The 24,875-nt window shown below is 32.4% G+C and overlaps 1 protein-coding gene across 15 annotated transcripts in view; it reads right to left on the minus strand.

Moving 5' to 3' along the window:
- LOC106687150 (uncharacterized) overlaps positions 1-22,805 on the minus strand; it is a 31,710-nt gene extending 8,905 nt beyond the window's left edge. For 2 of the 15 annotated variants that reach the window (XR_001344132.2, XR_010842694.1), the window contains exons 1-2: positions 19,890-20,045; positions 6,949-7,054 (exon numbers count right to left, since the gene is read on the minus strand). Coding sequence is in view for 6 of the 15 variants with exons in the window: in XM_014430903.2 (XP_014286389.1) it covers positions 6,987-7,054; positions 19,890-19,966; positions 20,052-20,080 (174 nt within the window). In the remaining 9 variants the exon portion in view is untranslated. The other 13 variants (XR_010842693.1, XR_001344133.2, XM_014430887.2 and 10 more) reach the window with 13 other exon arrangements.
- Positions 22,806-24,875: the final 2,070 nt, after the last annotated feature.

Here is a 24,875-nt window from a genome sequence, read left to right on the forward strand (position 1 = left end):
GTGAGGAAATAGAATATTTGTGTTGTTTGATACGGTCTTTTAAGAGATTTTTGGTTTCGCCTATGTATGCAGAATTACAATTAAGGGTGGAGCAAGGGATGCGGTATACAATATATGATCGGTGTAAAGGAGGGATAGGGTCTTTTAGTTTAGAGTAAATATTAGATAGTGTGTTGTGAGGTCTGAAGGCAATACGGAGGTTAGGTATAGCAGAACGTAAGAGTTTTTGAATGTTGTCGAAAAGAGAGGGGATATATGGTAGTGATCTGTATAAGGGGGTAGAAAGGGGTTGTGAAGAATTAGGTGAAGTGGCGAGACGATTTTGGTAGTTGTGTAAAAGTTTATGAATGATATGGAGGGGGAAGTTATTAGCTAAAAGTATTTGTATGATGCGGTGTGTCTTTTTTTCATGGAATCGGGAGTCAGAAAGGGAAAGGCCATGGTGAATAAGGTTTTTGGCTATGTTAATTCTTTGATGGTAAGGATGTTGGGAGTGGTAATTTAGAAGTCTGCCTGAGTAGGTTGGTTTGGTGTACCAGTCAGTGGATATGGTGTTGTCTGGGTTTCTTATGATGTGAGGTCAAGGAACGGAAGGGAGTTATTATTTTCAATTTCGAAAGTAAAATTAAGGCGTGGAATGTAAGAATTAAAGGAGGTTAAGATGTCATAAGATTTATCAGGATTTAAAACAAGGAGGTAATTATATTATATATTAAATATTAATTTCAAACAATATCACACCCTCAACCCAATTTTAACATGACTAAATAATTTAACCTTTAAGAAAATGGATTTCAGAAGATTTTAATTTTATATTAAAACTCATTTGTTTAAAAACAATAGGAATTAACAATAGGTCATTTTGAAACATTATCTATATTATTGGATACAATGTTGTTATAAAAATTTAATTTCGACTGTATCAAGTGTACAATACTCTTAGCTACTTTAGAATATTATATGGATATAAGTTAAATATATTTTAATCTGACTAAAATTCTAAGATAAATAATAAATAAAATTATGAAATCAGTACAACAGAATCTCATGAAAACACCATGGGTTAAAAAAAAAAGTATTGGATAAAGATAAAACAAAATGAAATATATTTTGCCCAAACAAAATAATTTTTTTAATATGTAAAAGCATTTATATAGCATATCTGATAATCCAAATAAATTATCATTTTAATATATATTTTTTAAATACTTTCTTTTTAAAAATATTATTTGGATTTTTAAAATAAATTGTTTTTAACCTATGAATTTTGATCAAAAAGTTTTCCAAAATAAGTTTTTAAGAATCCAGTAAAATAAAACATTTACAATTTAATTCTTTGAAGTGAAAATTTGTTATTGACTTTCTACAACTCAAGAAAAATATATATATACATGTATGTATGTATGTATATATATCAATTTACTCTACAATATATCTATATAAATATATGTATATCGGAGGTAAATTGATTTTATGATCCAAAGATAAAATGGAAGGGGTGGAGAGGACAATGATGGTCTAATTCTAGCAGAATTTATTTTTTATATTGTAAGATTAAGGAGAATAGGAGCTTAACAATACTGACAGTGCCAATCCGAATGAATAAGATCTTACTCTTCATCCTCTCCTATTACAATATAAAATATTTTCCAGCTAGAATAGAATGAGGAACTAGCTGTTCTATTTTAATTATTATTATAGAAGTAATATTTTCTGCCTCAAGTTATAAGAGAAAGCGCATGATCATCAATAAAATTTTAATACATTATGTCATTTTCAGAAGTTTCAACTTCTTTGGGCCTAAGACATTGATTATTTTTATCATAAATAAATTTTTCTATTACTAGATGGGTACTCCTTGTCTGCTTGATGGTGATCACTAAAAAACTTTTTTATATAGTAGAGAGAAATATATATTATTTTGATACAGGTATTCTATTTCAAATTTTTATTGAGTTTAAATCAGGTAAAAAAAAAACTTTGATATGCTATGTATTAAATAATTAACAACATGAATGTTAAACAGTAAGATTGATACCTGGAAGTGCCAGACTGAAAAAAGTTGCTATCTTTGAAGATGTGGAAATACCGTCAGAACAATTGACAGGTGGATAAAAAGGACAAATTGATTTAGTCAGTTAAATATTAAACAGAATTAAGATTGTACTGCCTCTTACAATAAAGCGATGAATTAGTTTAATAATTTAACTATTAATTTTTGAGACTGTGATTGAATCCAGGAATTAAGAAGCGGATGTGGACTTAAAGGCAAAATAATTAAATTTCAGCAATTATTAGATATAATATGTTAATATTGTATTATGAATGTGCATTAATATGTTTTTTGCTGCACGCTGACTACATCGACAATGAGTCTTCCAAGATTTTCCATACATTGTGCCATTTCTTCTTTACCTAAATTTCCAGCTTTAACTTTTGATAAGGGTCTCAGATTTAATGTGAAAAAAAGTTGAGGAAGGAAAGAGAGCTGAAGAATGTAACAACTTTGTATTACAATTATAACATAGAATACATCGCAATTTTTGGAATTTTCAAACATCCAAATTTTAGTGTTGATACAGTTGTTTTTTTTTATTTTATACAAAACCAATTTTTGGTGTTTAATCTCTTTCTCAAATAACAGATTCAAATATATTAAAAAAAATAGTTACATAGGCAGGCTACTTACAGACTTTTCATTGGCCCACTGTTTGGTGCTGATATAACACCATTGGAAAAAAACAAGGTAAACCAAGTAAAAGGGAAAAAGCATTTGTCATAGAAAATTTCTCAGACTAAAATAAGAAACAAACTTCATGAATTAAAAAAATGATTATCTTGAAAGGTGTAGTATTAATTTGATAAATATAATCCAGCAATGCTGCTATATTTGTAAAAAAAACAAAACAAATTGTCATCAGTTGAGCAAAGCTCAATAAAAATTAAGAACCACTGGATATTTTAAATAAATTTTAATAATTATTGAAACCGGTTTAAGATCACCAATCATGCACAATAACAGATTGGACATACTGGTATCCGGGAAAGAAAGGATGGGGAATATAATTAAAATTGCGATTTTCAATGTCAATAATGTTCAGAAATTTGCAGAGGGCACAAGAAAACATCAACAACTGCCTAAAGAACTGAAACAACTAGTTTGAATCAAAACGTAGTATGACCCATCATTACTTTAATATGTGAGCTAATTTGTGAAGAAAAAATCCGAACATCAGATGTATAATGGCTTTTTCCAGAAGTACTCAGAGAACAAAGGAGCAAGGGAAAGAGTTACTGAGTTACTGGGAGGAGCCATTATTGTTAAGAATTAACTAAATATTTTATAAATATAAGCCCAGCCTTTGACTTGTTAATTCAAGTAGATGGGTACTGCAGGGGATTATGTGGAGTTCAGAAATTCTTATCACAAGAAATATTACCTAAATATGAATTTAAATTAACATTTATATAAATAATCAGTATCATAGTAATTTAATTATAACAGATAATTGTATTTTGCATAAATATAGTATCTTTATTAATTTGTTTTCCTAAGTATAGCCCTAGCTTAGATATTTGATTAAATATTAGGGTGGGGGTAATAGAATGGTGGGCAGATCACTGTCCTCACTGAACAAATTAAATTCTGGGTAGCACAGTGAGTTTTTATTTGTTAAAGGTGCTGAGTTGGAAACAACATAAGGGTAATGATAATTACTCAGTGTTCCAGTGCTGAGTTGTTCTTTAACAGCCTGTACCTGACTATATCTGACATAGATATCAAGTTCCAACCATCCAATAAGAACCTATATAACATCTGTTTTCAAAATAGATATTTTAAATTGCATTCATGATCGACAAATCGATGAAATAAATATTTTACAGTATTCGTTAATTTTTTATATGCCTGCAAATGTAAATTTTTAAAAACTAAGCCTGTTCTAGAGAAAAGATTATTTGCTAAATATTTCATATTTGTAATTATGTATTTGTTAGATGAGCCAACTTTTAATTTGCTACCATGCAAGTTCAAATTAGTTTTATACAGATAAAAACTATTAAAAAAAATTGTTTTCATCTATTAAATTATTAACCCTAGAATGACACACTTCTATAAGTCAACTTCATCTGACACTCCGGGGTGTGATACACTCCAACATATGAATTGGTATAAAATATAAGTGATATAACTTGCAATGCTTATAATGCATTTTAAAATAACTAAGTGGTCTAGGTAACAAAAATAAATCATTTCAAAATGGATTATGTACATATGTATTTCCAAAAATCACATATTGTAAAATTTTACGAGCCAACTAGCTAAAAAATAAATAAAAATTAATTGTTGTTCCTAAATAAAAAAGAAAATTGTATGGCTCTTAAATACAGACAAATAAGAAGTAAATGAATCATAAAATGAGGTGGAAAAGTAATTTTTTAAATTAAAAATGAATAAAATACATAGTAGGGGCCCCGAAGGGACCTCTGTCACACACTGCACTGCAGACATATTGCCACCCTGTGTTCATTGCAAATAGGTCTTTTACATTGTAGACATGTCAATTTCGACTTCCTGTCCTTTCCCCTATCACACAAAGAACACCTTACTTGTTTCTCCAAGATCCTATGTTTATTTGTTTCCGCCTCTATTCCTAAAATGTCTTCAATAGTTAGGCGCAGTGACCGAGGAAGTGCCTCCTCTTTAGGCACGGTTCCAGAAGTGAATATCCCAGACCAAAAAGGAAGTCTTTGCATTTCATTTTATTTTCTCACTTTACCAGAGTAAACAGTATCATACTGTTCACCCCGGCATGATCCAACATTTAAAAAAAAAAAACGGAGAGGCCACCTCCTTGTTTTTCTGGCCATTGAGTACCTCTTACACGTTTTTTAAAGTATCTGTTCATCCTTTATTTAAATTATAATAATGTATGACTTGTAGTTTACCAGATTCTTCATTGATTGCATCATCTTGCATTGTTGATAATATCAACACAATTTTATTGGGCTTGGGGCAGTATGAAAATAAACATGTTCCTTTTTCAAATGCAAAACTTGATGAGCCAACATCTCTTTTTGTGACAAATTGAGGAGGCACTTCTCTTTTATTCTTGCATAATGTGCCAACCATTGTCAGTTTATGCTCTGATATCATTTGTCGAATAATGGCACTGAGGAAAACCAATTGTCAACTGCCACATTCCTATAAGTTCCATGAATACTTTTGGTTAACTCCTCTAGATAATATGAAGGGACGGACGTTCCTTTTGGGCAATCAACCTTACCTACTTATGGTATTCCCTTAACCACATAAAAAGTTCGAGAATCATTTAACATGACAATTTTTATCCCGTACTTATCTGGTTTTGAAGCGATAAAAATTCTAAAAGGATATGGAAATATTCTTGCCAGGCTCCTTAGGACCAGGCAGATGTCATACTAAATTTTTTTCTGCCGCTTATCGAAGGTGGTTCAGTACTCCACTTATGTCCATTTTTATCCCTGATAATTGATAACCTTCCCGCTTTAGAGCCTTTTGGATCACTAAAATCTTCCTCAGCCTCTTCTTCTGTGTCTGGATTCTTCTGAGATACCACCTTCCTATCATCATCTTTACTGACTCCACCTCTAAAGTATTCCTTTTGCATTTGTTCCTCTTTATCTAACTCCAACAATAATTGTTGTATTTCTTCCGGGGTTGAATACGTTTTGCTGGCAGCAGCCATCCTAGAATATCAGACCTTGACATTAATTACTGAATTGAAAATACTACATTACCAAATTAGCTTTATAGTAGCTTACCTGAATGATTTGGAACTTCAAAATAACACCGAACTCCTTCAGGCAAGATAACCTGACCAAATTGGGTGACTAGAATTGAATATTATCTTCACACTCACACAAATGACACACTTGGGTATGAGATACCCTGAACACTTACACTAACGACACTCTGGGGTGTCAGATACCCCAAGACTAGTTCAAATCACGATAAATAGCAAAAAAAGACTGACACATGGCAGCAGATAATCAGAATCAATTATGTTATGAATGACAGTTATTTACATGGCGGAGTTTAGCGAAAGAGCTACACATGTAGGAATTAATCAATATTTAAAAAGTGCTGAGGTATGTGACACCCCAGTGTGTCGTTCTAGGGTTAATTACCTGTATTTTCAAAAACCACATGATAATATGTTACTGACAGATTAGTATCTAATACAAATTGAATTATAAAAATTATCAGTTTGATGGTAAAGCTAATACATATTTTAAAATACTACTATGAATGTTGATAAAGGATGTCTACGATACTTTCAAAGACTTATGATAAAAATAATTATTAGTGACTTGTTTATGTTAAATTTTTAATAAAGAAAGACAATGTAATAAATGTAGAACCAAGGTCCATGGTTGTAACAGCGGTCTGAAGTTATGACTCACTGTTTCTGATCGGGTAATCTCAGTTGAGGGAGCCAAGATATCATTATTAAGATTGTTTCATAGGATAGCCAAATTTTGGACACTCGCCAGCTCGATACCACTGATAAAATATCCATTCTAAATTATCTCTAATTGAAATTTTGGTTTAACCAGTTGTTCCAGACTCTACTGAACAAAATAATGGCTGGCAAAAGTCAATGGATAGATTAGGCATTTATAGTGGTTATACCACTATCCTCTTGTCATTATACCATTACCATTGGCTCTCAAGATTACTGAATAGTCCAATAAAAGGCATTTCCACCAATCCCAGTTGAAATTAATATATTTGAGTGCCCTTGGTATTGAGTTCAGAACTAACTTGTATTTAACAGATTTTAACTTGACAGTTAGTTTAAAATAGTCTCTACTTCTATTAGTGTTATATATACTTGGAATCCACATTGCTTATCATATAAAAATAATATATCAATTTATTTGAAATTTAATGAATGTTCAAATTACCAGTTATATAATAAAATATTTAAACATGACATGCATACTGTTTCAACAGCTTTGAAGATAGTAAAACCCTGGCGATTGTAGGTTTTCAGATTTTTCTTATTAAGTTCTGAAACAATAATGTTTAGTAAAAATCACTCATTATTAAGTAATATAAAAGGATTAAAATAGAATTGTAAGATTCAAACAACAAAGCCTTATCTCGAAAATACCGGCAAATAACTAACCAAGCAACATTTTTACAATTGAGGCATCATCAAGAAAGAAATCACAATATTACAAATGTGCAGATAAAATGCAACAAACCTCACATAAACAGACAGCACTTTGTCTGAATACAGGTGGTATTGGTTTTTCAGCTCTAATAATGCTGGAATTGCTGAACTGTCAACATCAGTAGTTTGCCGATATTACGGAATCTTTCAATTCCATTCTAAAAAAATATTAATTAAATTAAAGATAATGAATTGAGTAAAAATTGAATAGTGAACAGTTATATATCGATCTATCGATTATATCAGCTATCGCATTGATCTATCGTTACAAGATAACATTATGTAACCTTCCCAAATATAAAGTGTGTTTTTCATTCCAGGACAATGTTTGTTTAAGTTCCTTGTGATTCCCAAATGACAGTACTAATCCGAATGAAGACTTATTAGTGGCGACGAGGACAAAAGTGTAAAGACATTATTTTGTTGTACGTCCATAGTTTCCAAACTTTCTTTCAATTACGCGTGGTAGTATTGAAAATTTAACCCACTCCAAATGGGTAAGTAGTCACAATGCCTCACTCAACGATTTAAATACTTCAATATTTAATATTATACTTTATATACTTCCAGATTGATAGCTTAGAAAAGCTATAGCATATATCATAACCTCACACTCACAATGGACGCCAATCAATTTGCACAGTTCATGCAAATGTAACAACAAAATTTTCAAATCATGTTGCAACAATTTTCGACTATTCAAAACCCACAACAGACTATTCAACATAATGTAAGTACATTCGAACACTTCGATAAAGAGAAGGAAACATTTCAATAATATTTAGAAAGATTTGATAACATCCTACTCATGAAAGGATAAGATAAGAGCAAACCAAAAACAGTTCTTCTAAATAGTATAGGACCTGATTATTTTGAACTATTAAATCTAGCTGTTGCACCTAAAGAACTACATAACCTTGCCTACACAAGGTACGTCACACAAGCCCTAAACGACCAGATAACAGAGAAAAGGAATGTTCTAGTCGAAAGACATAAGTTTCTTTCACAAAAGCAGGGGTCTAACCAATCGATTCAAGATTTCGTCACACAATAACGCAAGTTTATCTTGACATGCGAATTCCAATGCGAATGTAAAAAATCAGTAGCCGATTTACTTCTGCAGTCACAATTCATTAGGGGACTTTCCAACCAAAACATACGTCATCAATGACTGTTAATCAACTCTAAAACGTTTCACGATGCCGTAGTCAAAGCCCAAATTTTAGAACCATCGTTTCTAGATAATCAACAATTCGATACTCCAGTAGAAAACTCTACACCTGAGGTACACAGAATTTCCAGACCACGAAGTAGGAGCGCCAGTGAGTACAATTCATAGAGATCCAGCAATTCAAGTTATAGGGATCAATTAAGCTCCTCGCAATGTTTCTCCTTCAAACCCCGCCTTAAACTGAAATATTTAGGTATCGACGTTCTATGCCTAAAGTGTGCCCGAAATGACCACACTCTAATTGTTGAGTCGACCCATCAAAACTAAAATGTGAGTAATGACAAATGGAGGGCAGTCATGTAAAAAAAAAAGTGTCTCAAAAGACTAATGCCGGAAAAGAAAGGCGTAAAAGTAGTTGACACAGAAGATGAAACCTTCCTCGAAGATCTTCATCTTCATGAGTTGTGATTCCTAAACGTGATGGTACGGTACGCTTATGCGTCGACTATAAAATAGGGGTGAATCTCAACGATTCCTTACATTTTTGCTCTCTGGGCTTGGTAAAAGCATACCTACACGTACCAGTTGATGAGGAGAGCACAAAAATCCAGACGATCATTACTCATAAAGGAGGTTACAGCTTCATTCGCCTTTCATTTGGAATAAAAACTGCTCCAAATGATTTTCATCTCATCATGGACAAGATTTTGGAAGGATTGAAAGGGGTTGCAGTATGGTTTGACAACATAATAGTGCACGCAAAAACGCGAGAAGAATGCTACATAAACCTAACAGCTTGTCTCGACAGACTACAGCAGTTTGACTAACACCTCAACAAGGAGAATTTTTCAAAACCAAAGTGAAATACCTAGGATATGTATTCGAACATGGAAAGATTGCAAAAGACTCAACTCGCAGCCATCAAAAATGCTCCTATGCCGACAAACCAGGATGATGTCAAAAGATTCCTGGGAATGGTGACTTACTATGCAAAATTTATACCGGATACCTCAACCCTCACTTACCCACTAAGACTCTAGCTTCAACAAAACCGTAAATTCCATTGGTCCGCAAAATGTGAAACAGCATTTATACAACTAAAAAATGAAATTGCAAGCGAACGCGTTTTGACCCCATTTAATCCCGAACTTCCGTTGACAGTAGACTGCGATGCCTCTCCAACAGAAATTCTGGGAATCCTCTCTCACACAATAGATGGTGTAGAAAAGCCGATTGCCTTCACTTCTCGCGAACTAACAAAAACAGATGAATTATATCCAACTAGATCGAGAGGCCCTGGCAATCGTTTTCGCCCTGAAAAAATTCTACTACTTCATTTATGGAAAAAAGTTTACACTATATACCGATAATCGTCCACTAACTCACATTCTACATGAAAACTCCAAACTACCAGCTATAACATCTGCAAGACTACTGCGATATGCAACTTGGCTCACAAATTTCGACTACCAAATTCGACATAAAAAGGGAAAAGATAATGTTCATGCAGATTATTTATCGAGATCGCCCATTTAAGATACTATTTCTCACATTGAACAAAAGGTGGAAGAGGAAGTTTCCCTCATTTCTAATGAGCTAATCTATAAGATGTCCAACAAAGCTCTAAATTACAAAACCCTCGCCGAGGAGACCTCACGTGATAAATATCTGTCAACATTAAAATCAGATCTCTTGAGCAGTAAGAACTGTGATTCTGAATATTACTTTGAAAATGACATTATCTTCAAAGGGCAATGGGTAGTCGTACCGTCTTCTATGCGCCAGTTAGTCCTCAAATAACTTCATCATACTCGCATTGAAATTGTTAAGATAAAGCAATTGGCGGGACGATACGTCTATTGGCAACACTTAGATAAAGATATAGAACACATTGTTCACAATTGCCAAGAATGTGGGCAAATAAAGAAGAATCCCACGACAATTATATTTAAAACGACGATTACGTATTAAACTTGACCTTCTACATCTGCCACCACAAATGCGTACACCACCCTCATTCAACATCTCACCTGGAACACGTCAACTTAGCGTGGGATATCGGATACAAGCAAAATGGTACTCTCGCACTGGTAAGGCACTGTGGAGACTCGGAACGATAGTCCAGAAGCTTGGAAAACTCCACTACATTGTGAAACTCAATGAAAACGGATATTCCATAAAGAGACATAACAACCAACAGCTGTTTTTTCCTATTGAAACGACACCCAAGAAAACAGTGACATTCGATCCATCTCTAAGCACTGTTCATGAACCAGAGAGCAGACTACCCAAGAAAACAATGAAATTCGCTCTATCACTAAGCACTGTTCATGGACCAGAGAGCCGACCACCTCAGGAACAAAACTCAAATCACCCAGTGTCAACGCCAGAATCCCAACACCAATCCGGAGTGCTGCTCCAAACTATCCTGAGGTGATCAGGAAGAGAACGCAGACAGCCTACACGACTACAAGACTATGAGTGTTCCTTCAGACTTGAAGAAGCATCAAATGATTAGTTATTTGTTATTAATTATTAAATGATATATTATTTGTTCATTTCATACTATCAAATTAGCGTGGGAGACTGTTATATATCGATCTATCGATTATATCAGCTATAGCATCGATCTTTCGATACGAGATAACATTATGTAACCTTCCCGAATATAGAGTGTGGTTTTCATCCCAGGACGTTTATTTAAGTTCCTTGTGATTCCCAAATGATAGTACTAATCTGAATGAAGACTTAACACAAACCTTGAATTTCTCTTTCTTTTTTTTTCCAAATGCAAACCATTTAGCTTTTTTTCGGTTTTTAAAATATTTAATAAAGAAAATAAGAAACACCAATACATTAAAATAAAAGTAAGTAGAAAGTTAATAAAATTAAAATTAGATTATGTGAAAAACATAAAATGATTTTTTTTTACAATTTGTTTAGTATCCATCGTTTTTAACCAGTATTATCTCTATATAAATTATATATATCTTAATATTATTGATGAGAAGTAAGTTATGTTACTTCTATAAAACATATCATCTACCTTTGATTGCTTGTGGTGGTCAAATGTATGAGTATGAGGCTACAAGCAATTTTTATACCCAAGTAAGTGCTTGAAGATGAGTGGTTCTTTGCCTATGTTGATGACTTGGCTGCTTTGCTGGCCTCTGGCAAACCGGTTTGGAAGAAGAATTAAAAAAAAAAATCATTAAGATCGTAAGTAAAAGTTATGAGAGGAAAATGGATTTTATCAAATCCCAGGACATCCTCATAAAAGCCATAACTGCTAAGGCTCACTACATAATCTTGAATATACAAGAAATATGGATATGCCCAAGTGAGGTAGTAAGATTCAGTAGATCAAATGTTATTCCTAACTTCTATTACTTAAAAAGTAGTTTGACCTAGCTCTAAATAGAATAAGTCATACTAGGGGCTCTTTTTAGGGCCCAGGTTCCCAGCAGTAATGTAGTAGTAGTAGATATCCTTAGGTACAAATCCCTAGTTTGGAACTGGAACCTCTCACAACAACACAGGAGAACGTTGGCAGTAATCAGAGAATAGCTCAGCTTAAAGTAACCAAAGCCTATAGGACTATTGCTCATGAGGCAGTGCAGGTCTGAGGGAAAATAATATTCAACCTCCTCCAGCAAGAATATAAGACGAAGTTTTAAGAATGAAGGCTTGACCTGTCTTCTGGAGAATCTCCGAGTAAAGATTGCGAAAGTTCAAAGAATGTTAATTACTCCGAAGAGTATCACCTACAGAAGATAGTTCCACATCATCTATTTTTGCTTACATGGTAAGTAGGTCACAGTGCACAGGATATGGAGGGTTCTGCACCAAACTTCCTGACTTTGGGAAGGAAATTGATTGGTGTGGTAAACAATAGCAAAATCAATGATTTATCTATATCTTTCATTCTGTTTTGCTATTTAGGTGGCCAATTCTGTCTCCAATTTTTCATCTCCACATCATATTCAATATCTTAAATAAAATGTCAAGGAAAGTAAGGGTAAATTAAAAATAATTTTTAAACATAATACTTCGTTTGAAATTGTCTAATGTTGGACCATCGAAATATCAATGTTGTTTAAATCAAATTTAAAAATTGTTATTATAAAGTGTGGATTGAACATGATTTGAGACTCTCCCTTTTATAGAAGAAGAATTTAATGAAAAGATTATTTTTCAAATACATATTCATTATGTATATAAGAATAAAGAGGCTTGATCTAGAAGATTGACATTTGATTTTGCCAAAATCACAGAAATATAATAACTATTTTGATTTAAACCTGAAAATAACATCCTCAATTCGAATTGATATTACATAGTCTAGGCCTAAGAATATATTATAATAAAATTTTAATTCTTTTAGTATATGATAAGTATATCATAATTTTATCTAAAATAAAATTATGATTAAAAAATATTTATATTAATAAAAAATGAATAAATCCTTCCAGTCAGAAATAGAAGTAATAATAATTTTATTCACAATTTGGGCAGTTATTTGTAAGTCCTCCATTAACAGAATCCTCACACTGTTATACAATTTTAGATTTACTTCCTTTTTTTATAACTGCAAAACTGTTAGGCTATAAATAAGTAAAATACAGAAAGCCAAAAAGTCGAAATTGGTTTGGTAATTAAATTTAATATGTCTATGAATTTTTATAATTAGTAATTAGTTATTCATATAAAATAGTAAATAATAGGTACATTTAATTTTAAAAGACTAGTGTTAAAGAAAAATCCTTCTCATATTTCACTAGTAGTATTTTCAATAATGTCATGATAATGTTATGTACTAAATTAATTCTTCGCTTATAATTAGAAGTAGTTTTTTCATGCAATGGTATCTTTTGTTCTCTAGCTTCAAATTCGGCCAAACATTGGCAGAAATTTGAATCGTGGAAGGGACATTCAAATAACACTAATTTTACTATCCACAACACTGCATATTTTAGAGTTTATCCAAAAATTTACACAGTTTTAGTTTTTCCGCATAAAACTGAATATTTTACTCTTTTTGGACCAAATTTTGTTGAATAAATAAATTTCTGATATACACATTTAGATGCATGTAAATCAATATTTTCTTTATTTGATTTATAGTTTTAAAATGGACAAATTTGAGGTATATAACTGCTTTATATAACATATGAAGAACGAAATTCAACCTAAAAAAAAAATAATAAGTTTACTAGACCTTAAAAAATATGCATTTTTATTGCATTATTGAAGAATACTCTTGAAATAGTATTAACAAGGTGGTTTTGTGTAAGTATGAAAAAGTCCCTCTAGAATAAGCTTTTTATAGAAAACATTCAGTGTTATTGTATTTAACTTGTATTCTCAGTACGCCACCAGGCCTTCATTCTACCGTCTAACTAGTGGGAATTTCAATTTTTTTTTCTATATTATCATAATATAGTACCTATCTATATTATTTGAAATAAAAATTAAATTGGTCAGATCAATGTGAACCATTGGTTTAGTATTTTTAATCAAACTTTTCAAAGTTTTCTACATTGACTTATTAATGGTTAGTTTCTTAGTTAATTGTATATTCCTATATAATATAAAATCAAAAAGCTAAGCAGGACATGCTTTGTAAAATTTTAGAGGAAAATAAAAATAGAATTTCGCTTGGGAAAGTATGGTTAAATACTTCTTTCTGTATAGTATCCTGGATATTTTTTCCAAAACAAGTTTGAGGTAGTTTTAAGAAGTTGAAAAATTGAATTCTATATAAATATTCTAAATTATATACATATACTCTAGATTATAAATTCTTAATGATGAGAATATACAATTAGCTCTTCAATTATAGACATTTTTTTGTTTTGTTTTTTATTTATTTTTTTAGTTAATTAGTTTAATTTCTTTATGTTTGTTTGCATAAATATAGAAAGTATTTAGCAAGTATAACTTAATTCAAACAAGGTTAGGCAAGCTTTCAATGAATTATTATTACTAATTAAACAATAATGTTGATTATTCTAGGATTTGGGTGTTTAATACATATTCTCAGATTTTACAGCAATATCTTGCACATATTAGGTTTTTTGGTTTTTACTGCACAGAATTCCAGTCTCCACTAATGATACATCAAGTTGCTCTCAGCATTTTTTTGTTTTCCACTCTGCTAATGCTAATGTCCTAACTCAATGACAGTGAGGTTAAATTAGATCTTCTTTTTAATCCTTCCTCTTTGACCATAGAGCAGTGTGAAAAGCTTCCTTAAAGAGCCGGGATTCATAATCCTCAGTCCTTTACCAGTTGGCTGCACCTAGTCTTCACTTGTCAATTCCTATTTTATGTAATGTTTCTTTAACTTTACTATTCCAAGTATTTCTCAGCATTCTTCCCAAATATCTTTCTTCTATCGACTCATTTCAAGTTTCATTTTGGCCATTCTTTCCTCCTGCATTCTTTTTACATAGCCAAACCATTGTAGTCAATTACCTTATTGTAGTATTCCTGACATTATCCCCAGGTGTTTTTTCCTTTATCATCCTTAGGTACCACCTTTCCATTGCTTGAATTTGGCTTATATGTCTTGACCTTGCTAATCAAAGATTAATAGCTACAGTTCTTCTTGTGGAATTCTGAGGTTGAATTGAAAATTTCTTCCATTTCTCTTGAATATAACTAAGTCATTATAGTGTGAGATAGACTGGGCCCAATTCTCTGTACCCCATCCAGTAAGGCCTCATTTTCATCTTTTCCCTCTTCAGTGCCGTGTTAAATACCACTATAAACAGCAATGGTCTAAAACTGCAACCCTGCCTTATTCCCTGGGTGTTCTCAAATTCCTTGGAAATGGGGTTATTAGTTCTCACATTTCTTGGTATGAACTAAGTATAGCCCTCATCAGACCCATTTTGACCTAGTGTTCTTCCAGTACATTGGCAATGTCCATCTTCCTGACCCTGTGAATACTTGTATTCGGTCCATTCTTTGTTTTAAACTTCTTTGTTTTTCTACAGGATCTTTTCAGAGAGCTGTCTCATTACAAATATAATTTAAATTATATATATACACTATAAACTCTGTTCAGTTTAACTTTTGAATTGGTACTTTCAATTAACTCAATTGCCACTTCTTAATTTCAATTTTAGGGATATCACTGTAATATAATGTATTAGCTATTAGCTCTTTGGATAACCATTTGATTAGGCATTCATTTGTTGTGTTGTTAGTTACTAACTTGTTTTTTTTTTAATAAAAAGGATGTGCTACTGAGTATTGTGAAGTTTACTTTCAAGAATTTAATTTTATTGAATTTAAATGATTCCATAGCCAGATTCACTTTAGGGATGCAATATTCATAGAACATTGTGATAACATCATCTAAAGTTTTTTTCTTACCTTGAAATGTTAAGTGAATTTCAATAGCTTCTTCACCCATATGTGTTAGTAATATGGCAATCTTCAATTCTTCATTCTTAGAATTGTATTTTTTATTGGCTTTGAGATGGAGAATGAATTCCCTCCCCCCCTACCTCCTTTTTATTTATTTATTTATGAAAATAAGTACAATTATATATACAAAGAAGTACAATTAAATTCAATATAATTAACGTAAATAACACATGGTGTCAGGTGAAAATTAGTCCAAAATTAATAATTTCAACACAAGACTCCCGCCGCTCCAATTCGACCAGAACATCACAACTAAATGGCCGAAATGGAAACAAACCTTCATGGCCCTTCACTATGCACAGACTGATTCTTCCACCATAGTAATTGCTCTGAAGAAGGACGGCATCAAGGTTAATCCGTCGAAGACGGATGCCATTGTCATGTCCTTCCAAAAGGGCAAGAAGATCAGGCTATCCCAGCAGTTCGTTGTTTATGATGAGGGTCAGAAACTCTCTAATAGTATCGTCTACCTCAGTGTGACTCTGGATAGTCATAGGAAGTCAGAGGATCCATACTCCAATGGGCCAGGAATAGTGTAATCAGAGAGGAGCTCCAACTCCCTTCTTTGCCGGAATTCATAGGCCGTAGGCACATCAAATTCTTTTTTATTCCTGGGAGGTGGCAAAGCGCGGTCCCCTTGGTCGACGTCCTTGCCGAGGGAAGGACTTCTGGCTCTACAGCCTGAAGTCACCCACACCTCAACACCACCAGCCAGAATGGTCCCTCCCCATTCCATGTTAGCCACTTAATGTAAAACCGCGTTCAGCGGACCAAGCTGTTCTTATCTTATATTGCCGTAAGGCAACCCAAGTTAAAATGTAGATAAGTTTATATATAATTCTCTTAGTTTTAAATATAGGAGGTAGGAAAACAAAAAAAAAAACCTTCATCCTCCATCTCAAAGCCAATGAAAAATACAATTCTAAGAATGAAGAATTGAAGATTGCCATATTACTAACACATATGGCTGAAGAAGTTATTTAAATTCACTCAACATTTCAAAATAAGAAAACAACTTTAGATGATGTTATCAAAATGTTCGATGAGTATTGCGTCCCCAAAGTGAATCTGGCTATGGAATCATTTAATAATATTTCATAATAATTCAAGAAAATTAAACACCAACCGGGACAAACCTTTGGTAATTATTTCACTCAATTAAAATCCCAAGCTATAAATTGCAGCTTTGTCTGCTCTAATGCTGAATCTAAGACATCCTTCTCTGACAGGATGATAATTAATTACATTGTCCGTAATCACAACGACATAGATGTTCCAAAAGCCTTGCTTAAAGAGACTAAAACACTTACATTAGATGAAGTTACAAATTAAAGCAAATTTGTCGGGCAGCTGAAGTTGGAAAATCTTACAGTCAAGAGATGGCTCGTGGTGAAGAGATGCAGGCTGACGTTAATAATACTAATAAGTTCAATAAAATCAAGCTGCCAAAACCTACACGTTCTTTTAAATGTCCATGAATATAAATGTAAAAAATGTGGTATCACCCACCTAGAAATTGCCCAGCCAATCGGAAAAAGTGTATTGTGTGTTTGGTTTGGCCATTTTTAATTTTTTTTTCCTACGCCACAGGAAGTGGGCTGTTACGCCATTTTCCCTCTCGCAGTCCAATACAATTTTACTCTTCCTCTTAGTTGGTCCGCATCCTGCTCAACATCTTCTAGACCAATGCACGTTAAAAGATGGTCTCCATCCATGTCTTCCATGTTGCATAGAGGACATTTGGGAGAATCTACGATGCTAATTCGATGGAGGTGTTTTTGGCCATTTTAAAATAGGGTGTAGGTTTCAGAAAAAGAAGGCTGTAGTTAATGAGGTTGATGACGATTCTTCATCATCTGAGTCAGTGTTTGACTGCAACATTATGTCGGATGTGAAGGCAACAACTTCTAACTTATGGAAAGAGTATATTAATATTAATGACATTTCTGTGCTGTTTAAGTTAGACACAGCCAACGATATAAACATTTTGCCGGTTAATGTATGGGAAAAAATTGGGCAAAGTGAATTGTCTAAAACTTTAATCAAAGTAAAATCTTTTGGAGAATTTATTTCTAAACCTTTGGGTATTACAGTGTTAAAGACAGTATATAAGAATAAATCCTATAGTGCGGAGTTTGTAGTGATGAATATTGACTCATCTCCGATATTGAGTGCTTCAACCAGTGAGAAGCTGGGACTCATTAAACGGACACACACACTGTCTAATTTAAATTACTCTCCAAATAAGAGTTTAGATGAAGAAGAAAATGTATTCATTACAATTAATAAAGATGTATTTTCAGGTTTAGGCAAAATACCCTATGAAGTAAAAATAATCCTTAGTAATGATGTAGTACCCACGGTTAGACCTCCTAGAAGACTGACAGAGTCTCTTAAATCTAAACTCAAGAAGGAGTTTGACAGGCTAGTAAATTTGGGAGTTATAAGGTCCTTTGAAGAACCCACTGACTGAGTCCATGATATAGTACTTCAAGAGACCAATCCCCTCTATGACGAGGAACTACTACATTCTAGTAAACATTGACGAAGAATCTTCCAGTACAAAACATTGACGAATATTCTAGATTCCCGTTCGCCTATGCCTGTAAGGGCACAACTTCTGCAACTATAACTATAACTAACTTGTCTTACAAACCTTTTCATGCTTTTTGGAACTCCAGCTTATGTTCATTCTGATGGAGGCTCTTCCTTCATTTCACGGGAGTTTAATTCCTACACTCCAAAGAAATAGCCACAAACCATTCTACGCCATATAATCCTCAAGGGAATGGGCAAGTAGAGCGGTTGATCGGGACCTTGTGGAAAACCCTAAATCTATCTGTTAGGAACCGAAACCTCCGAACCCGTGATTGGGAAGACGTTCTCCAAGAAGCTCTTCACTCCATTATTTCGTAGTTGTGCACGACTACTAACTGTACCCCTCATGAACGGTTTTTCAGTTTTCCTCGCCGAACCTCAAACGGAGAATCTCTACCTACTTCGCTTACCTCACCTGGTCCAATACTCATAAAACGGAATGTACGATCCAGCAAGTATTACGACTTGGCGAAAATGGCAAATCCTCAATATGCATTTATTCGACGAAAAGATGGAAGCGAATCTACAGTATCGCTAAGACAACTTGCCCCAAGGGTATTACTAATCTATTGAGTAGAGATGAAGCTCCTGAACCAATTAAAGAATGAAGAGAAACGACACAAATCCATCCTGGCCTTGAAAGAACTGAAGCAGACCCATCCTCAAACCTAGAGCTGGATCAGAATACTTCAAATCAGCCAGTCCAAAGTGATTGTCCATTGGGATGTCAAGAACTAGTCACATCATCAAACCTCCTGCTTACCTAAATAATAGAGGAGGAGGATGTGGTGGTGATAAATAGGATTGAACAGGTGTTGTGAAACATTATGAGAAGGTTATGCGTATGTGAATTGTTCAAGTTTTCTATTTTATGTTGTCTATTTGGTGTTGTTTATAGTGAATAAAAGCCTAATTCTGGCCTTGGTTGTATTTATTTATTATATCAGTTCAAGTACAACAACTTTCAATTGAACTATCGAAAAATTCTATACTTTCAACTTAATTTAAACAAAAATGAGGGATTTCTGAAAATGTGTGATTCAGGCAGGCTGAAGTGGAATATAGTGTCAGTTTTTTCCCACTGAAATTCACCGACTTTGTTTTTCAGAATTTCCGAAAGTCTTTAAATGTAGTATGAGAATTCTTTTTAAAAAAGGGTAAAATGACTTGAAAGCTATGATGGTGCTTCTCCAGGCTAATGTTGTCAGTGTGTTTTAAACATCCTTGGTGTTGAGGATTTGAAGGCATCAGGACTTGTCAGAGACTACTGGCAGTTTGAGTTACACCAAGGTCCGACACGGCACCAGCTGTAGTTCCACGAAAGATGAAAGTGTTTGAACAGGTTATGTTTCTGACATTTTTTTGTAAACTTTTAGCTTATAAACGATAACTTTTGAAACTTTTAAACAAATATTCTCAAAAATACCGACTCCTAAAGGAAATAAAACATATATAGTACTTACCCATTGTTCCATAAGGAGTTGAAGTTGAAGGCATTTCATTGCTTGCCATGGTTACTTTTTGGTCCAATTTATATTCACTGTAACAGATTTACATTTTTTCAGTTTTTCCTTTCCATTGAAACTCAGATTTAATCTATAAACTAAACTAAGAATCATATGCACCAAATTATATTTGTTTTCAAAATGTTCATGGTCCCCCCATAATGTCTAGTATTATCACTCCTGAAAGAAAACTAAGTTTGTTTTTTTTTATCTTCGGAAGTCCAACAAACATAGTTTAATCTGTAAGTTATATTTAAAATAACGTAGAAATGTGTCTTATTTTGAAACAGACTATGAAAGACATATTTATAGCAATAAAAATATTTCTAAGTATAAACATAGCTAAAGGTTATTTACATGATTTATGTGATAAAATTTTAATATTTCAAAAATCGGCTAATTTATATTATCCAAACAGCCCTTCCCCCCAAGTTATTAAATTATTATTGCAATTTTTTTCTTTGTATCATTGACGTGTATTGTTAAAAAGCTGCCACTACTTGAAGGGAAAATTAAATTTTTTTCTATGTCATATGGCGTTGCTTTAGTAGTTTGTTTTGATTATTAGTAAACAGAGTTGTGACATTAGCAGTGTTTTTAATTTTTATTTTGAGATATCTGCACCTTGAAGTAGCGCCACAATCCTTGTTCTAGAGTCCATACCCACTGTGAACTAGACTTCCCAACTCTATATGAATACTTTTTTTGTATTTCTCTCCTAGTACTTAGGTCGACTCATTTATGATTGCAATGCTTGGGCTACATTAGTTTAATCAAATGTATTATAAAATTCCTAGTTTGTTCGCCTTTCGGTTACTAATGTTATTGTAGGTGCATACATCTGATGGAGGATTTTTTTTTCAAAATGAGGATTTGATGATCCTCGTCTTTGTTCGTTGTAAAGGCTTAGGTCCAGCATAGCAGACCACTGGACAAATCTATGTCTTGTAAATAATTGTCTTGGGTCTTCGAGACATTAGGTTATGTCATAAGTGTAATGCAACAATGCATCGGTCGACCGCCACTTACTGGATTTTATTTTCACTTCATTGTTTAATTAATTAATTAATTAAAATTTACTATCTTCCGTTCTATGAGCCGGCTCACTGAGCATGCTCTTATAAAGAGCCCAAGAGGAGAGAAAAAGGCAGTTATTTGGCCCCAATTTTTATTACTTTAATGAGATCTATGTATCATTACTAGTAAAACTTGATGAGTCTGTCAAGTATAGGTAGGGGGAATAAAAAATTGCGGCTGTTTCAAAACGTTAAAAAAAAGTTAATTTTTCACCCGGAACTCGACATCTTTAAAACTACCAAGAACACTGGAAAACCTAAGAGAACGTCATTTAACGTAGAGTAAATTTTCTAAAATATGAGCCCTTATAGGGCTATTTACGTCCAATAGTTCTCGAGATACAGCTTTTTTAAAAGCAACATTTCATAAAAATTTACAGAATGTACTGAAATCTCAGTAGTTAATGAATTTTATTTTGAGAAATCTATATCTCAAAAACCATTTACAAATGTCTGTTAGCACTCAAATTAAAGCTAGATTAATGAACTATAAAATAATCTGGATTATCTCTCTAGGAAGTCTGGTGAGTCAATTCATTTAAAATTTTTTGAGTTTAATGACTTCCATTTTGATTGAAATACGCAGACATTATAAATAGACTTAAAATAAAAACATAAAAGTCAGATGAAATAAACAGGTTTATGTAAACAATAAAAAATCACTAAGTTAACATTAAATACAAAACAGGACTTATAAAAAACAAGGAGGCAACCAAACAGCACACTGGACATGAGATAAGGTCCAAAGAGGTAGTAAGAAATATAGAGTGATGGCTGTGCTAGAGAGAGTGAAGATACACAAATGGTTGACATGATTTCCCATATGAAATCATGAGGTGAATATTATTGTATAAATTAAAATAAATAAGGATGAAGATTGGTGTTATGTTAGTTTTATTATTGTTGTAGGTTTTAAAGTGCATGAATATGGGACAGTGGTCCCGAAACGTTGTACAATGTCATGAATAATTAATAAATATTTCATTCAAAATGGAAGTCATTAACCTCAAAAAATTTTAAATGAACTATAAAATAGTTTATGAATGTTTTTTAAATAAATAAAATTTGCCCATTTTAGCCTCAAAACATTTTTATTCTATATATAAGTCCAACGTTTCGGCCTATTGGGCCTTCCCCAAGGACAATCTATCACAAACAGCTATTATTACACATATGATTTAAATAATTTAAAAAACATGTGGTTCTAAAATCGTATTAAGGTATGATAATTTGTTAATAATATTGTTATTTTGTTTGGATTTGTTAAAGATCAAATGTGTAATAAAAACTATTTGTGATAGATTTTCCTTGAGGATGGACGAATTGGCCGAAACGTCGGACTCATAAATAGAATAAAAATGTTATGAGACTAAAATAGAGAGAATTTTATTTATTTAAACATTATTTACCAGTCTCAAGAAAGTGTAATGGTTATAAGTAAAGTAGTTTATGAAGTTTATCTTCGTAGGAGAAGTAAGTAGTTTTTATGATATTTGCTAAAATAAATTGATTTATAGTTGTTCTGACAAAATTTCATGTGAAAAATTTATATTCATTTGCGAATATCATAAAAACTACTACCCCTACAAAGATAAGTGTCATAAATTATTTTATAGTGAATTAAATTACCTTTATTTTGAGTGCTGGTAGACATATTTACGTCCTCTGGTTCCTGAGAAACATTTTTCATAAATCAAAAATTGTATCTGAACAACTTGAAATTAATATTTTGTAGGTTTATTTTGTCTAATATCATTAAGAAATACTACTACGAAGATAAACGTTATGAACTATTTTAACTAGCTTTAATTTGACTGCTGGTAGACATCTGTACGTTTTATGGTTTTTGAAATAATGTTTTTAATAAATAAAACTTATTGTCCGGACAACTATAAATCAATTTATTTTAGCAAATATCATGAAAACTACTATTTCTACAAAGATAAAGGCCATAAACTAATTTATAGTACATTAAACTAGCTTCAATTTGAGTGCTAATAGACATCTATATGTCACATAGTTCGTTAGATATAGATTTCTCAAAATTAATTCACTAATTGCTAATCTTGTAGTACATTTTTATGAAATGTTGCTTTTTAAAAAGATATATCTCGGGAACTATTGAACGTAAATAGCTCTATTAGGGCTAATATTTCAGCAAATTTACTCTACTTTTAATAATGCCCTCTTAGTTTTTCTAGTGTTGTTGTTATTTTTAAAGATATAAAGAGTTTTGAATGATAAATTAATTTTTTTAGCGTTTTGAAACAGTCGCCAATTTTTATTCCTCCTACCTATACTTGGCAGACTCATCAATTTTGACTTGTAATTATACATATTTTGTGATTAAAGTAATCAAAAATTGGGGTGAAATAACTACCTTTTTTCTGCCTTATCTATTATCTTTAGCTTCAATGATCCAACATTTCTTTAATGTCATCACGAAATTCAAAAATTTATTGGTCTAAAAATTGATTGCAATTTTTGACGTATATTGTATTTATTAAATACAGGCATATCGATCCACATTGTATGTCTTCATCTGCATATTCCAATGAAATTTGAAAGTTTAATTTTTGTAAAGATTTCTGCTTTATGTATTGTGTAAAAACAACCATTTTTTTAAAAAAATAAATAAACATACTATGTTTTTTTTTTAATTCTACACTCATAGAAGTTTCACATAGTTAAATCTGAAATATTTAAAATTAAATCTTCGTTAAATATTATCCCGTTCATTCTAAATTTAGCCGGTTTTTTAAAAATATTTGCGGCCTTCTTCGACCTTTACTGAGTTGAAAGGCTGACATTTAGGCTTACTTCCTCGGCTCCAAGATCTCTCGTAAATGTTCTCAATAACTAAGATAAGTTTAAAGATAAATCATGAGCTGTTAGTAACGAGATTGATGACATAATATAAAACATAAAATGTATGTAAAGATGAATATCTAAATGAAAACATCATTAATAATGTTTTGGTTTATTTTTTTAATAATGATTGACCAATAAATACAAATTTTAACGCTCCTCTATATTAGAGGTTTTTACATTTAAACATGTGTAGCTCATTATAATCGTAAAAAAAAAAAAATCGTTTTTCTACTGCCCGTGGCTCTGAGATTAATTGACTGGTCTTTTTTTTTTTTTTTTTTTTTTTAATTTATGAGGAATACCCTTAATACTTCCTTCTTTTATTTATAAATATTTCGGACTTCGTTTCCGACGAACTATCCATTATCTTCAAATTATACAGTCTGTAACTATATACTGTATATATATACAATTTATTGCATTATAAGTAGTTAAATCTTATCAACCTTTATATATGCTGTTAGATTTAAGTTATTCATAATTTTTTTTTTTTTTTTTCGAATTTCTAAGTAAAGCCTAAAATGCTTCTCGGAACTCGTCATTATCATCTACTAATTTATCGATCATGCTTTTTTATAGCCACAGGATTCCATGGGAGTCATGTTATTATTGGAACGTTATTTTTATTAAGGAGACTTACATGGAATCCACATACAAGACTGAAACGGCAAGAAACTGCTCGTCGATTTCGATTGCTACAACACCTTGACAAACGCTCTAGACTTCCCATACACTACGAAAAATTATTAAATACTATGATAATCAGACCAATTTGGACATATGGAATTGAGCTCTGAGCCTATACCAAACCATCAAATTCCTGCCGCATCCAATCCTTACAATCCAAAATCCTTGATGCTCCATATTACGTTAGCAATAAACTCATCCACAAAGACCTTAACATCCCATTCGTTGCAGATTTGGCCCAAAACAGATATGCGTCTTTTCATTCCAAACTCCTTACCCATCCTAACCCATTAGTTCTTAATCTCTCATC

This window comes from Halyomorpha halys, unplaced genomic scaffold (assembly GCF_000696795.3).
Source record: "Halyomorpha halys isolate HHAL.00 unplaced genomic scaffold, Hhal_1.1 Scaffold37.1, whole genome shotgun sequence".
In the NCBI taxonomy this organism is placed as follows: domain Eukaryota; kingdom Metazoa; phylum Arthropoda; class Insecta; order Hemiptera; family Pentatomidae; genus Halyomorpha; species Halyomorpha halys.